Source organism: Triticum urartu, chromosome 4A (genome assembly GCF_056163025.1).
Source record: "Triticum urartu cultivar PI428250 chromosome 4A, HENAU_Tu73, whole genome shotgun sequence".
Classification (NCBI taxonomy): Eukaryota; Viridiplantae; Streptophyta; class Magnoliopsida; order Poales; family Poaceae; genus Triticum; species Triticum urartu.
In genome coordinates this window covers 109,474,788-109,492,197 of record NC_141876.1, presented here as the reverse complement: position 1 = coordinate 109,492,197, position 17,410 = coordinate 109,474,788, and the positions used below count along the sequence as shown (strand labels likewise).

The following is a 17,410-nucleotide window of genomic DNA, read 5'->3' as shown; positions in this document are numbered from 1 at the left end:
GTGAGAAAAATAATGTGGCAACATAAGAGAAACATAGACACAATCCAAACAGCCCCGTAATTTTTTGTGACATGCATGAAAATTTGGTTAATTAAATTTATAGTCAAAATTTGGCAATGTGCATCAAATCAACACATGCAAGTATCAAAAGGGAAGTCATGGCATGCATGCACACATTGTACTTCCTCCATTTCCAAATATAAGTCTTTTTAGAGATTGCAACAAGTGACTACATACGAAGCAAAATATGTCTACATACATCCGTATGTAGTAGTCCATTTGAAATGTGTAAAAAAACTTATATCAAATGCAGTGCTTTGATGTGTCGCGTCAACTCGTACAAGATCGAAAAGTTTGATTACTACTGGTGCGTTTGGTTAACTGGATAGCCACCCAAGGGACATGGATAACCATATTTTATTGGATAGCAGTCGTTTGGTTTGTGGACGAGCTGAGATAAGATAGAATAGGGATAGCCAGATACGGGGAATATACCTCTAAAATCCGGCTCCGCTCACACGAAAAAATCTCGCGGACATGCGCATCCACTCCCGCGCGAACAAAACCTTTTCTCTCGTTGAGGCGCTGTCCTCCCAAAAGAAGTGCATGGGCTTCCGTGTACGTGGTGTGAGTGAGCTGCGCGTGCATGAGTGCCTCCGTGTACGTGATGTGAGTGAGGTGTGTGCATGGGCAGCCTATGGCGTGGTCATTGTTGTACTCTGTACGCGGACGCACTGATGATGTACGTTGGGGGCTATACTACACGGACGACCGATATTACGATTGTACGTTGGCGGCTATACTCTGTGTACGTGCGCGGCCGATGTTGTACCGCTTGTATGGTGTACGCGGCCAGCCAATGTTGTATTGCCTGTATACAGTGCAGGACTGATACGGTGTACATGGGCAGCCTGCTGTGGCGTGGTGTACATGTGTGTGATGTGCGTGCGTGAGCTGCTTGGTGCCGGGAGTTGTGTATGCCTCAGTTGATGGAAGAGATAAGATGACAAAAAATATATTTTAATTACACAGTATAGAAAAATGCTTATCGCAACCATGTTTCATCCTTCGAACCAAACAAAAGATGGGCTAACATCACTCACCAACCAAACAGAAAAATGGCTATCCCTAGCCAACTGGATAGGGATACCCATAACCACCCTAACATCTCCCTCTAACCAAACACATCCTACAACGCCCTCTCCCTCACGGACTGAGCTCCGGTGCCTTAACTGCACCTGCCTTTGGCTACATGACAGGTGGGCCAACCACCTGTTGGGCCCACCTGTCATAGACGCAAAGGCAGGAGCAGTAAGTCAATGAAGCCGCGTCCCTCCCTCGCGCATGAGCATGGTGGCTAGCAGGACTAGTAGGAGCTTTCGCTACATGCTTCTTGACGGTGGCGAACTTGCGGATGGAGTTGACCATCATGTCGTCCATAAGAATCCAAACTCTGTTGCATTCACATCGTGCTGGCTCTATTCTGCTTCTCCAATAAATTCCCTCTGCATGTAGAGTAATTTGAGGATGCATCATTGACCGTTCAATGTCTCGGGAACCGCTACCCTCTCCCTCCTTAGCATTCAAGCACCTATGAAGGCGACTGTTGCTCGCGTCTATCGCGTGTCAGGAGACGTTCCCGTCGACGACGAGGTGCCTATGGTGACTTCGTAAATTTCAAGATGATAGTACTAGTATACACAATATTGTGCACCGCGACCAAGGCCAAGAGGAAAACGAGATAACTACGTATTTATTTACGGTGTAGATTCACTCATTTTGCTCCATATGTACTCCATCTTGGTGTAGTCTAGTCACTTGTTGAAATCTCTAGAAAGGCAAATTCTCCTTTCTGGTTTACACGGCTATACATCCACTGCTGCATGTCCGTCCACCGCGAGCGGGAGGGATAGCTTGTTGTAGTACTATAAGCAAAGGCATGTCCTCGTCTGTGAGCCACCACGTGCATGGGCGAGGGAGAAGGCATGTAGTAGTAAAATCAAGCTTCTCCTCGTTGTACGAGTTGACGTTGAAAGACCCGCAGTGTACAATACTCCATTTGTTGCAACCTCTAACATTTACCCCACCACAAATTAAAATATATATTCCTGTCTTGACCAGATGAGCGTGCAAACTAGAATCACCAAGATGACAGGTAGGGCCAGAAGATAAATTTAATCAAACAAATATAGCATGGAGCCAACCCCAGCGATTTTAAGCTTACAGGCATGGTACACGCTATCCTAGACTACTCTACATATGAAATTGTCACACGAGCGTCCGGGCTGCTCTTGGCTCTTCGCCTCTTCGGGAGTACTACTATAGTGGAGGAGTACTACAGTATGCTTCTGGCCATCTGACACCGATTGAACTGATGCATGTCCACCGCGTAGGGGGGGGGGGAGCGTGTAGCGAACGAAAAAGCTTCTCCTAGTCCTGCCAGCCACCACGCTCATGGGCGAGGGAGGGACGCAGCTTCATTGACTTACTGCTCCTGCCTTTGCGTCCATGATAGGTGGGCCCAACAGGTCGGTGGCCCACCTGTCATGCAGCCAAAGGCAGGTGCGGTTAAGGCGAGAGGGCGTTGTAGTAATCAAACTTCTCGGTCTTGTACGAGTTGACGCGACACATCAAAGCACTGCACTTGATATATTTCAATAATTTACACGTTTACCGATGCATTAATTACAACACAGGCATGCATGCCGTGACTCTCCTTTTGATACTTGCATGTGCTGATTTAATGCACCTTGAAGTAGTATGAATATGTGACGGTAAATCTTTGTAATTCCCCGGCCCTAATAAAGCGAGAGATGGTTGTGCACGAGGAGGGCGAGATCATGCAGACGGAACAGGACCCGACGATGGAGCTCTCTATGGTCTCGTTGGACCTCACCTTGCTCAACTATCCCTTGTGCCTCCGCCCCTTGAAGCCTCCAGTGTATGAGGTTCGAATACACCTCGTCCGTTCGGCTGATCGAGCAAGGTGCGGGTTTCTTGATTGATGTGTTGCTCGATTGATTTGTGTAGTGCAAGGGAGGGCACCTGGCTTGCACGGACTGCCGCGTCGAGCGCCTCGGGAACCAGCGGCAGTGCCAGAAGTGCGAGCGCAGCTGTGGCTTCGACGTGCGGAACATGGTGGTGGACGTTGTCCTCTCCTCGGTGAGGGTGGAGTGCCCGCACGAAGGCTGTGGGCTCTACGTCACTTACCACAAGCTCGCCGATCACCAGAGCGTGTGTCCGCTCGAGCCCTGCAAATGCCCCGTGCCCGTCTGCGGCTACAAAGGCCCGCCGCCGCTGCTCTCCCACCACATCAGCACCATGCATCCCATGCCCGTGCACAGGATCCAGTACGACAAGGCGCTCCAGCTGCAAGTGCCACTGTCAGAGCCACGGCTCTTGCTGTTCGCGGAGGAGGACGGCCGTGCATTTTTCTTGGTCGGTGACGTGCTCAACATTAGCGCGCCTATCGCTGTGTCGGTTGTCTGCATCAGAGCAGGGGTGTACCCACTGCCGCAATACATGTCCAAGCTGTGGGTGAACGGCCCGCCGGGGGAGCCCAAAGGCAGGACCGACGCCGTCAAGGTGGAAATGGAGGTGAAAAGCAGCAGGGATCCCGGCGACGTCGCAGTGCAGGAGCTGACCTACTTCATAGTTCCGCCCAAGCTGCTGGCCGGGGCTAAGCTGGTGTCCCTCCACATTCAGATTGACAAGATCACATCCTAAATGATTCTACAGTGCCTTCTTTTATCTTAGTAACATGCTAATATAGGGGTTAGCTCGGTCTACTTTACCTTAACAGATGGTGGGTTTTGGTGGCGATGCAGCAATTACCTCGACATCAGATCAGCAGTGAAAGTAGTTTCGAACAGTCGAATGGATATTTTGTGTCTGTTGGATATAAAGATCCTTTGGGTAAGAAGTAACAGCTTATATACTTTTTTTCGAAACGGAACAACGATACTAGTATAATTTTTGTTGGCATGCACTAATATTTTCGAAACGGACGTCGGGCTGTAGCTAGAAGGGCGGTTGGGACGCGGCATCGGCCCATACCGCGGTGACCCCCGATTGGGACACCGACTGTGGATTTTCTCCCTCGCCGATGTCGACCACGTCTACACAGAACATTGTTCCCTTCCCCCAGCTGCGGGATCAGGCCGGATATGTGACCAGCGGTGTGGCCACCGTCGTTCTATGCTTGTGAAGAGAGCAACCCAAGCAAGCAGGCTTGTAGATTAGGCTCCTGCAAGTGTATACATAATGGTTTTCTTTTTCTCTCCATATCAACCATTTTATATTGCGTACATGTCAATGAAGAGTGAAATGATGGTTTCTTCTTCCGACTAACTTACTATGTGATTTGACTGCTCCTTTAGTGGCCCCTACATGTACTCCCCCTACGTGTATGAAACAGACACACATACACATGGACGCAAAAATGCGCATGACGCCCTAATGCATGCATGTCCGAGCACACGACGGAACACACACGGTCACGCTCAAGTGCTCAACCTACACGTGCATGCACACACATACTCAGCCAGGGTGAGCTAGTGACTGTATAAACACCAGAAAATGTATATATTGAGCGCAATGAGCGTATTATGAAGTCCACTGACCGTATTATTACAAATATACAGTGACAGACAGTGTATTTATCTCGTTTGAAATTACGCCATATTAAACGGAGAGGAGGCAGTATGGACTAGCATTACTTTGCTGTGTCCCGTCAACTTGTCGAACGAGGAGAAGCTTGCAGGACGGGAGAAGCTTGCGCGCGGTGGCTCGCAGGACAAGGAGAAACTTTTGACTAATGCAAGCTCTCCTTCGCTCAGGCGGTGGACGTGCAACAGTTAATTCGGTGTTAGAATGCCAGAAGCATACACTATACTAGTACTATTACTGTTGCACTTCCCGAAGAGGCGAAGAGCCAAGCGCAAAGTTTACTAGTACTAGTACTAGTACTACTATAGTCTATAGAGGTATGTACTATACTAGTACTAGGAACCGGATGGAGGAGCGTCTGCACTCTTATTATATTTTAAAAATGTGATAAAGCAATCTTCAACACATTTGGTTCTATTCGAGGGTTCTCGCATGTGATAATGGAAGTTGATTGCATAGAACACTCGCCACAATTCTCGCTTAATTCTGGCTCATATCCTGTTACAAATAGGAGCGCTCGGTAATATTCCCTCTTTTTTGTTATTCGGCATGTAAATAGGTCAGCAAACCTTGCGGCGGATCTTTGTGTGAATCGTGCTTGCTGCACTTTGAATGTGGCCGAGAGCTGGCTTGATGAAACACCTCGCTTCCTACTTCTTTTTTTGCGGGGTACCTCGCTTCCTAGTGACCAGTGTCTTGGCTGATCGTTCTAAGAATGCTTATATATGAATAAAGCTATCTTATTTACCCTCAAAAAAGATTAAGCCATATTAACCGGAAAGGAGGGAGTATGGACTAGCACTACTTGTAGGTGTGTCCCGTCAACTCGCAGAACGAGGAGAAGCTTGCAGGACAAGGTGAAGCTCACTTACGCCTTTTGACTAATGCAACGTACCCTCGCCCAGGCGGTGGACATGCATTAGTTCATTTTGTGTCAGATTTCCAGAGGCATACACTGTACTAGTATCGAACATGCGGAGTACCATCATTGTTCGACTTCAGAAGAGGCAAAGAGCCAAGCGCAAGGTTTAGTAGTATGAGTAGTACTACTACTAGAACCACATGGTGGAGCCTCTGTACTTTTTTTATCTCTGATAAAGTACACATTTACTCCGGAGAAGGGCGGAAAATGGCAGCCCAACATGTAATGATGATACCGACCAACCATGCTCGAATATATCTTGGCCTCCGTGCGAGCCCGATGTGTGTTCTCGCTCCTCGTCTCTCTCAAGGAACGACGGGTTGGCCATTTTGTCATTAATTGAGATCGGTTTGCTCACACTCCGGTCCCACATGCCAGTGATATGGCAAGAGGAGGTGCGTTGACCGACTGGCCATACGTGTACTTGGTTTTGCACCTTCATACTACTCCTCCCTCCATCACAGTTTACAGGGCGCGCTTCAATATGATGCATTTCTCTCAATGCATTTCCACCACCAGAGAGACTTTAGACGCGTTTGGTTTAATGCTCAATTAATTAGGGCGTGGTAACCGCAATTTTCTCTCGATGTAGTACTACGGAGTGGAGTAAGTGCATGCATGTGTGTACCCAGGGTGGAAGCACTGCATGCATGTGTGTACGCATCATTTCCTCTAGTAATAGACGTCGTGCTATAACTACCAATGCTATTTTTCAGGCTAATCGCTAGTTGCCTTGGTCCCAGAGATTTTCTCCTTTTCTGAAGCGCGCTCTATAAACAGTGATGGATGGAGTAGTATGAGCGGATTCAAAGAAGAGCGTATTGATGGTTGCTTCTTCCGAGCAACGTTGCTCGGAAGAACCAATGGGGTTCTCGATGCCTAGATAATTCGTGCAGTAGGAGATGCACTCTTCGGTCAGAAAGCCCCTGGCTATGCTTCCCTCTGGACGTGACATGTTGCGAATGTATCCTTTGATGACACCATTCATCTTTTCGAACGGCATCATGCTGTGCAGGAACATGGGCCCGAGTTGGATGATATCCTCCATGATATGGACCAGCAGATGCACCATAACGTCGAAGAATGCGGGCGGGAAGTACATCTCAAGATCACATAGTATCACCACGATCTCTTCATGTAGCCTTCTGAGTTGTCTCACGCCAACCGACTTCCGAGAGATGACGTCGAAAAAGTTGCATAGGCCAAATAGCATTTCACGGACGTGCGCGTCCATGATCCCACGGATTGCAACTGGAAGTATCCGCATCATCAGCACGTGATAGTCGTGAGACTTCATCCCGCTGAACTTCTGCTTCGCTGGGTCTAGGTATCTGCTTATCTTCCCCACGTAACCGTAAGGAAGTTTTACTCCTACGAGGCAGGTGAAAAACTGCTCGATCTCCTCCTGACTTAGAGTGAAGCACGCGGGAGGGTAGTCATTTCCGGTCTTCTTGGCCTTTTTGCCTTTGCGACGACTTTCTGTGTCCTGCTTCGCCTCATCATCATCATCATCATTAACGTGAAGCTCCTCCCTGATGCCCATTGATTTCAAGTCTGCCCTTGCTTTCGGCCCATCTTTGGTCCTCTCTGGCATGTTGAGCAGGGTAGCAAGCAGACTCTCGCACACGTTCTTCGTGATATGCATGACATCAAGGCTGTGAGGCACACGGTGGATCTTCCAGTACGGCAAGTCCTAGAAAACAGACCTCATTTTCCATACCTTCAGCAGCGGCTCTGGCGCCTTTCGCTTCTTTCCCGGCCCTGGCGCCTTTAGCTTCTTTCCCGGTAGTGGGCAATCTTTCCAATTTTTCAACAGCTCGTCTATTTCCTCGCTGCTCCTCGTACACGGGCGTCTTCGGGGTTCGGTTTCACCATCGAACAGATCCTTGCGTTTTCTCCACGGGTCATCGTCGCGAAGCCACCTTCGATGTCCCATGAACATGGTTTTCGAAGACCCGAGATCTCTATCTAGCTGGCGATACGTTGTGTCATCCATGCACCTGATGCATCCAGAAAATCCGTGGACCACCTGCCCTGCGAGATATCCGTAACCGAGATAGTCGTGCACCGTCGTGAGCAGTGTGGCTCTCATAGGGAAATATTCTTTCTTTGCGGCATCCCATGTATTGGCTGGCATTTTCCACAGCGTGTCTAGCTCCACTTTCAGCAGCCCCAAATACAGATTGATGTCGTTCCCTGGTTGTTTCGGCCCTTCAATTAGCATACTCATGTGAATGTACTTCCTCTTCATGCACAACGAGGGGGAAGGTTGTACATCCACACAAACACAGGCCAGGTGCTATGTGTGCTTCTCTGGCTGCCAAACGGATTGACTCCATCGGTGCTCGCGCCCAGCATGATGTTCCTTGGATCGTTCCCAAATTCTAGGTCTTCGAAGTTCAACGCTTGCCACTAGCTCGCATCCTTAGGGTGACTCAGCATCTTGTGTTTTTTATTTATCTCCGGATCATTTCCGTCATCTTCTCGCTTCTTCTCCTCCCTATCCGCGCGCCAACGCAGGAGCTTTGCTACCTTAGGGTCCGCGAAATACCGCTGCAGACGAGGAGTGATCAGAAAGTACCACACCACTTTTCGAGGAGCTTTCTTCCTCTTCTCGTATCGAGTGACGCCGCACACTAGACATATGGTAGACTCCGCATGCTCGTCCCGATAAATGATGCAATTGTTCATGCACACATGGTATTTCACGTGCGGTAAATCCAGAGGACACACGATTTTCTTCGCCTCCTCGAAATTGGTCAGGCACTTGTTCCCCTTGGGAAGACGTTCGTGCCAGAATGACATGTTCTCGTGGAAGCATGCGTCGGTCATTTTGTGTTTTACCTTCATCTCCAGAGCCATGAGCGTTACTTTTAGGCGGGTATCCTCGGGCCTGCATCCTTCATACAATGGAGTAACCGCGTCTATCTCCAGTTGATCCAGCTTGGCTTTCTCTCGGGCGGCAGCTCTTGTGTTATCTGTCAGCTTGAGAAGTAGCTCTTGAATATGAGGGTCCTGCACCCAGCCTCCATCGTTGTCTGCTCCGGCATCTTCATCTTCATGATCATGCCCTTCGTCTTGATCTTCCTCATCATCATGTCCGACATCTTCTACATGATGACTGTGTACAGCATCACCGTCGTGATCATGTCCTGGAGATTCTTCGTCTTATCGCCCGCCCTCGCTGCGGTGGTTGTCTTGCTACCCTTCCTCATTTCTTGCCCGGCCCCCATGGACAAATTCATAGTCATCTTCATCACCTTGCCACCGATAGCCATCCATGAAACCACGCAAGAGCAGGTGGTCCCGCACCTGCCCGGAATCCGGGTCCGCAATAAGGCTCTTCAGCTTGCATCTTCGACACGGACATCTTATCTCCGTCTCGTTCTTTTAAAGCATCTCGGCCTTCACGGAGCTCAAAAACCTATTCACGATGCCTTCGGTCATCGTGCAGACCATGGTCTCCTACGGGGTAGAGCAAAACGATATTTTAGAACCAAGAAAAAATTTGGCATGACTTTCCCTAAAAATAGGACCAAAAAGAATGCATAGTGCCAAAATTCTCGCCGAAACAGAAATGAATCAACATTCTGGCAAAATATTGGCAACTATCGCATTTAAAATACCGGTACCTGCAAACACAAACATATATGCAACACCACGAACATACATAGTTCTAGCAAGGCCATAAAAAGTGCATGTGCACGTTGTTGGAGCAAGCTAGGGAGAAAAAAAGTAGATCTACAACATAAAGATAGCTTTCCCCTTACTTACCTATCAAAAAAGGTAATTTAACCACTTAATTTTGATGAATCTATGGTGCAAATGAGGTGAGGAGGAGGAGGCAGCCGACACAAGCTTGGAGGAGGAGGTGGAGAGAATGAAGTGGGGAAAGTGAGTGTGTAGGTGTGGCTGTACAAAATATCTAGCTGGTCCCAGGTTACTAATGGCGCACCACCCACAAATGTGCCATTAGTAACCCTAGTTACTAATGGCGCACCAGCTTGAGGTGCGCCATTAGTAGTTTTGCAAAAAAAATAGTAGTGGCACACTGCGTTGGTGGTGCGCCATTAGTATTTTTGGAAAAAAATTGTTACTAATGGCGCACCGTGTGTTTGGTGCGCCATTAGTGTCTACCACACTAATGGCGCACCAACTCATGGTGCGCCATTACTATATAGTAGTGGCGCACCACATGTCTGGTGCGCCATTAGTGGCCATATCATCTATAGCCCTTTTCCTAGTAGTGAACTTACAGTGGGAAAGGTGGGGCTTATGATTTGACTGCTCATTACTCACTATTAATGCGGCGCAACGACCGGTCTGAGTCTCCCATGCGGCTGTGCACTACCCCCTCGGTTCTTAAATATACTCCGGAGTATTTGCCTTTCAAGATATTTCAATGAGTGACTACTCAAATATTTGTATTTTTAAAGATTCAAATGGACTACTACATACGGATGTATATAGACATATTTTAGAGTGTAGATTCACTCATTTTTCTCCGTATGTAGTCACTTGTTGAAATCTCTAGAAAGAAAAATATTTAGCAACGGAGGGAGTACACATATGAAGCAAAATGAGTGAATCTACACTCTAAAATATGCCCATTTGAAATTTGTAAAAAGACAAATATTGTTGATGACAGTTGCGATGACAAAAAAGAAGCATATTCCTTGTCCTAAGGGAAGATAACAACACGGTTGTGTTTGTCTAAAACGGTGTGAGGACGAGATTGCAATATGGAAAGTACGCCGAATGAGCTACGTTTTGTGCAAAGAATTATGGAAGATCCACATGAGCGATGTGGGAAGACGAGTAGTGGAGCAAGGCCGGAGGGGACACCTGGAGGTCGTCGGGATGTAACTAGGTGAGCAGCGGCGGGCGGAATCTGCCCATACTGTGGCAGCGAGCAGGTGGCATAGGCCCTACTGCGTCGGAGCTTGGTCAGAGAGAACGACGTGTACCGTAGATCGGGACGTGCTGCCTTGGCACCGTCGAACGGAGAAACGATGCATGTCCTCCCTTTCCGCCGGAGGACGGGATGCGGCCGGATTAGTGACCAACGGTGAGAGAGAGAGGCCACTGCAGCCTTGTGTGAGATACTCTGAAGAGAGACAAACCAGGCAGGGAGGCTCCATTGTATATAGTGGAGCGGACTACCTTTTTCTCCATAAAAATCATTTTATATTATGTGTATGTGCCATTGAGCGATATAACTTTATTTAAAAATAACGCGCCAACGCATCAAGTCGAAATTTGTTTCGTGCACGCGTGGTACACGACCTTCGTAGGTAAACAACTGCTACACGCGTTCAAATTAGCACGTGGGCTGCCATTTCGTATAGAAATGAGCTCCACCGTGTACCCGCGCGGGTGTGGCTGGGCATGAAGCGTGAGTACGTGCACGGTGACCTATTCTCTTCTTGTATACGTACACCACCTACGTGGGGTTGTGTGAGAGAGATACAAACGTAGAGAGATATAGTGTGTGGGTTCATGAGAGTTTATGGGGGGGGGTCAATCAAAAAATGCAACATATGCAATGTGTGTGAAATAGAGTCCTGGATATATCATATATATAGAGGGGGCGATCCACGAGAAGAGAGTGGAGGTATCATCGACTTGAGGTGTCCATAGAATCGAAGAGAGGGATGGTGTGTGTGTGTGTGCGCGCGCGGTCGATAAAGAGTGCCATCAAATTTGTCTGTGCCCACGTCAAAGATATAGAGTGGCTGGCCTACTAGAACGAGAGAGGGGACAGGTGCAGTTTGTCTCTGTGGCATGGATACCTACCTATAGCGCTTGACTATCGGTGTGTGGTGGGGGGAGGGAGGCCTAATTAACTATAGAGGTACAATGGCTGGTATATGTGTGGAGGAGGAGAGAGGCCTACCTCATGTATTAAGGGAGATCGATCGGCATCCATGCATATGTGTAGGAGAGGTATAAGGTTGGGAGAGAGACAGAGCTAGAGTGTTGGAGGGGGTGGTAGTGGAGTTGCTTCTAACAAATGGTGGGATAGGCTTGCTAGACAACCGGAGGGCACGCCTGCAATGTCAATAAGAGAGGGGATGGCTGCCTGTCTGTGCACGTGCTTGTGAGAGACGGGTCATGAGGCATGCACGAATGATGAGGGGGCGATATGGCTGTGGTAAGCAGACATAACTACATAGGAAGATCAATCGTCCTTTGTCAGAGAAAGGAGAGGCACAACTTGTGAGGTACACCGATCAATGGGGGGGAATAGTTAAAGTCGACCTAGGTATATGTTGGGAGATCGATCGGTATACATGCATGTGTGTTTTAGAAGCAAATGAGGCACGGGGAGAAGGATAGAGAGAGAGAGGGATGCATCTAGGAGGTGGTGCGAGAGTCATACTATATCGAGGGGGAAGGAGTGTGCGAGTACGAGGTCGATGAAAAGAGTGGTGGGAGTGAGGCATGGACGGTGATAAGAGAAGATGGGAAGCTTGTGTTTGTGCTAGGTACACCTGGCTGGAGAGGCATGTTGATCGATGTGTGTCGTAAAGAAGGAGCTGGGGGGGCCTACACACACCGTGGGTGAACGACCTAAAGTGAAAAGATGAATTTGTGTGATGGAGCTAGAGAATGCTGAGGGAGGGTGAGAGGGATGCGAGCGTGTGCATGCACGAGAGAAAGTTAGCTCTAGCTAGCTACAAAGATAAGAGGATTGTGTGGGTGTAAAAGATGAATAGAGATCATACTTCATTATAAAAAGTGAATTCGGATATTTGAAGAATTTATCATAGTGTTTTAAACCGACGCATGTGTGAATATATATAACGATGATACACATGGTGTGGTTATGAACATGTTATACTACAGATAATATATTTTATCTCTACTCTTATAAAAACGGAGTTGTTGATGATGGTGTGCCTGCCATCCTGCAATATAGGACGTCCGATTTATACCTGACGGATAGGAACGAAACTATGGCAATTTTGAAAAAAGATACCCACACCCCTATCCATATTTGCAAATTAGCCCTCCCCTTGATCATGTTGATGTTCTGTGGAACGCATTGGCATCTTGCTAGTACTATGTATAATATATAGAACATTGATCATAATTTGGGCTAATGTGTGGCTTTTGCAGCTCAGGTCTAAATACTTGTCATAATGTAGGGGGCGGGGCACTATACTATGTGTGATAAACACGGTGTACACGTATGGAACATGGTTTAGATTATGAATATATAGTTAGTACATCAAATGTACTATTATTTGGAATCAACATCAAGTGTATTCAAAAAATAGAATTCGAGTTCATGTAGTACACATAGTTCATATCTATCTCTATAGTAATCATGTGGTGTGTTACTAAGGTAATACACGAATGATGGTTGAAGTTGGCAACAATCATGATTGTAGATTCTTATTGAAATAGAGAAACGAATTCAAATTCAGTTCAAATTGCAGCGGTAGTATATACATTTGGAATGCACTAAAATGTTGGTATGAGTAGGTTACATGCATCATACAGCAAGCGAAAAATTTTAATTGGACATAACATGGATTCATACTCCCTCCTTCCATCTATATAGGGCGTAATGCGTTTTTTAAGACCGCCTTTGACTATTTACAAGATTAGTAGTACATGACAAGCACAATGTGAAAATTATATCATTGAAAGAACCTTTCACATACGAATTTAATGGTGTGCTTTGTGTAAGTTGCATGTCATATATTATTGCTCTAATATTTGGTCAAAGTTAGCATCGAAAAACGCATTAGGCCTTATATAGATGGAAGGAGGGAGTAGCTTTGAATATCATTTTTATAGTAAAACGGGGCAAGACTCTCTCTTTGTGTGGTGTGAATATTTTTATTTTTTTTGTTTTCTTTTTGGTTGAGGGAAGTGCAAATTGATTTGGTACGTACAAGTACAATATTACATGTTAGGCTTGTCCCTAAAATTCAACCCACGCCTTGTTATATCCCAAAAAATCAGATATCGTGCTCCCAAAATTGGCACCTTCACAACTCGCGCCTTGCTATCCTGAAATTACAACGCGTGCGAAAACTCCCTCCAGCTGCCAAATCCCGACATGCGAAATCCCCCTTCTAACCCTGAGCCGAAAGGGCCGCTAGTTCAAATCGGTGGGGGGTACTTTTGTAACACACCCTACATTTTGGACAAGCGCGTCCCTAAGTCATGGTTCACCCCCTCCCGTCGCCTCCTTTTTGCCATTCAAAATCCTAGGCCGCCATAACCTCTCCGCTCCAGCCGCGAAACCCCACCCTCCTCCATCTGCCACCTCACCACTGCCCAGCCAGAGCCTCTTCCCCGACGAAGTCGTCCACCGCAACAGCTCGACGTCCCTCGTCCACCTCCCCGGATGAGGATCCGTCGTCCATCTCGTCGTCCCGCCGGTTCAGCCGCCCCGTCCTCCACCTCCAAGGAGCTGCTCCAATGATCGCCTCGTCTATTGCGGCTGCTCCATCCCCACAGCGCCGCCTTAACCTGCTCCACCGGAACCGCAGCATCCTCACCAACTCCTCGAACGAAGCCGAGGCCTACTCGGCGCCACTAAAGAGGTTGTACACTCATCACATCGCACCTTCTTCTTAGCTCAACCTCCCGGAGCCGACGGTGCTCCATCCCGCACCCCCATGGAGCGGCTACCTTAAAGTCGGCGCCGCGGGTGACATCTCCACGGCGGCTCTCCCCCAGTGCGAGGCCCCTTCGGCGGCGGCGTCCATACCAGTCGGATCTGCTGCTGCTCCGGCTCTCGCTCGATCGCTCGCTCGCCCAGCTGCCGCTGCTCCGGCTCTCGCTTGCTCGCTCGTGCTGCTGCTCTGCTCCGATTTAGCTACACTTCAGTCGACTGAATCGACTTTTGGGTCAGTCGATTTTCAGGGGGTGGGGGCTCGCTAGAGTTAAGGAAGAAACACCCGCAGCGGGGACGGGGCCTCGCCAGAGAGATACCCCACTATCTATCTTAGGGTTCAGGGTGGGGGCGGGGGGCCTATAGGGCTGGCCGGGGCGGCGGCGAACCGGCGGTGGGGAGTTGTTTCGGGGAAGTGAGGCGGCGCTGGGGCTGGCGGTTCGGCCAGTGGTGGCTGGCGGCTCAAGGGGGTGCAGGTTGAAGATGAACTGTAGGCCCTCCCTAAACTACATGTCAAGTGCCTCTCTGCTACCATTGCGTTCAGTTTCGACAGTAACATTCAGATTCCACAGTAAATTTCAGTTTCGACAGTTAAGTTCAGAGTCAACAGTTTTTACCTCATCTGTTGTAGTCAGGTGGTTTTTGGTGATGTAAATTTTACATCTATTTTACATCATCTATTGGAGATGCTATTAGAATCCCACTTGAAATTGACGATGTCTGTCTTGTGCTGCTTCAGCCTTGACGTCTTACGGCTGACCGGGGCTGCTCCAACGACAGAACAATCCATCACAACAGAGCAGTACCCTAGACGCCATCTACAGATTCCTCAAATCTTTCTCCACACCTTCGACAGCCACCTCTGCCTCAACTGCTTCAGCGAACAACCCAATGATGCTGAGGTCGACACGGCTACGGCAAAGAGGTTGTACACTTGCTGCATCACTTATTACTATACATTCATGTCGATCCATTAGGGATATTTTTGTTAGACGGAAAAACATAGCAATAGGGAATTTTCCAATGGCACTCTACTATTCAATTATTCATGCATTTTGTTGAAAGGAATGAAACAAAACATCCACCTGGACCTACTTTTCAAAATCCTATGCATGAAAACAAGACCAAGTGCATTAGTGGCAGAATAACATTCTAACTGAACACGCTTTCATATGGTTTCACTTTATTTTGGCCATGTTTCTTTGCATTCCTCTGCTCTTCCAATTCCTATAAACCAAACACTCAAGTTGACAGAAATCCTGTGTTTACAAATGCTCTGTTTACCATGTGCATTCCTATCCTATTCTGGTGTTTTTCCTTTCCCTGCGTTTTTAGAATCATGCAAGCCAAATGAGCCCTTACAGAATTACTTCAGTTATAGGTAGGTGTCGAAGGGAACTTTGTGTGTTTTGTCCTGCTCCTGCCGCAACGTCGTCCACCTCAACTGAGCTGCTCCATCGACAGAAACATCCACCAAATCAGACATCACGACTCCTCACCGTCTTTTGCCGCCTCAGATCTCCTTCCCTGCCACCGGCACCCACCGTAAGGGCATCACCATCATCGACTCAGCAGATGAACCTGAGGAGTACACGGGTCCACAAGAGAGGTCGCACTCTTTTGTTTCTGCTTATGTTATGCATTGCTTAAAATTACCTGGTACTTTATCGTCCTGTTCACCTCTTGGAATCCAAGTCAGGTCCAAATTAATGTTCAAACTTGAGTTCTAAATTAGTTGTGGGGCACATATCGAGGAAGCAATGAATAGTATCTCTGTCTAATATCTGGTTCACCTAGGGTATGCCTATGTTGTTCATCTTGGGTGGGAAACAAATAGTAAAGCAATCATCCTCTATCTTTTTATTAAATTAAAGCAATCATCAGCCTGCTATCATTATTTTTGGAACTATCCACTGGTTGTTACCATCACTCTAAATTTCTGCATGCTCTCCTTACATAATCTCACCATATTTTTTCGTATGCATGTCAGATATTGTACACAGTCATGCTAAACATGTAGAGAAAAAGAGAAGAGTTTTGCACGGAAATACAATGTCATGCAGACATCGCTCCATTGTGGGTTCAATGGCAAACCCTCCCCACCCCTCTCCAGATTGTAATCCAGAGGAAGATATCTGTTCTGAGGCGGATTCAGACGCCGCTGACCACTCCTATTTACCCCCAAGGTGTTTGCTCTACCTTGGCATGATGATGTTAGTCATATCATGCATATGTTGCCTTGCAGTGCCTACTTTTGACATCATGTATGTCATCTGCTTAGTTTAGACATGTTCTGTAATGCCACCTGTTCAGTTTCTATATCATATATGGGAATTATTCACTCACATGCCTTTTAGCCAGCCATAATATACGTGAAATGTGCAATGCCATACTGTTTAACCAGGCATCATATATTTGAATGATATCTTGACCATCCTTTTCTTCATTACATTTCCATTTGTCGACAATGTTTGTACATTAAACTACTCTTCCTGCGAATCAGCCATTTGGGTGGGAGATTGAAAAATCTGGAGTGAAAACAAGGCCTTCAGAGCAGACAGTGCTACCTGTCGAAGCAGATCTCTTGTTGGGTCCCGATAGCTCCTCAGAGATGGATTCAGAGACAGATGACCAGTCCTATTCCCCCACCGAGGTGTATGCTCTAACTTGGCACGGTTATACTGCTCATATCATGCATATGCTGTCTTGCATTGCATATTTTAGACATCATATACACAATATTCAACACCATGTTCTTAGTTCAGACATCATATCTAATGCCCTGTGTTTAGCATATAAATCACATATGTGAATTAAATGATGCGACCCTGATTACTTAGATAACATGTAGGTGAATTAAGTCATGCGATCCTGTTTAGTTATTCATCATATCTTTGAATTATGTTATGCTATGCTATCCAGTTTAGATAGACATCATATATGTGAAATTATGTCATGCTATCCATTTTAGTTAAACAATATACATGTCAACTATTTCATGCCCTCTTTTTTCCACACTATCTATTGCATCTGTCTCTCATACAATGTCTGTACATTCAACTATGTTTCCTGTTTATTAGCCATTTGAATTGGAGCGGGTGATGCCAGCATCTAGCAGACTAAAACACGGTCTTCAAATAAAACAGTGCTACCTCTTGGTGGAGATAGCACCCCAGTTGTACATG

The 17,410-nt window shown here is 47.2% G+C and overlaps 1 protein-coding gene across 1 annotated transcript; it reads left to right on the top strand.

The window, feature by feature from the left end:
* The first annotated feature begins 2,813 nt into the window (after positions 1 to 2,813).
* On the top strand, positions 2,814 to 3,726 carry LOC147975019 (E3 ubiquitin-protein ligase SINA-like 10). Its single transcript, XM_087519590.1, has 2 exons — positions 2,814 to 2,879; positions 3,031 to 3,726. The coding sequence occupies exons 1-2, from the start codon at positions 2,814 to 2,816 to the stop codon at positions 3,724 to 3,726; spliced, it is 762 nt and encodes a 253-aa protein (XP_087375716.1).
* The last annotated feature ends 13,684 nt before the right edge of the window (positions 3,727 to 17,410 follow it).

Coding starts and splice junctions, on each gene's coding strand:
- LOC147975019 (XM_087519590.1), top strand. CDS start 2,814: ATGGTTGTGCACGAGGAGGGCGAGATCATGCAGACGGAACAGGACCCG. Junction 2,880..3,030: donor CGACGATGGAGCTCTCTATG/GTCTCGTTGGAC, acceptor TGATTTGTGTAG/TGCAAGGGAGGGCACCTGGC.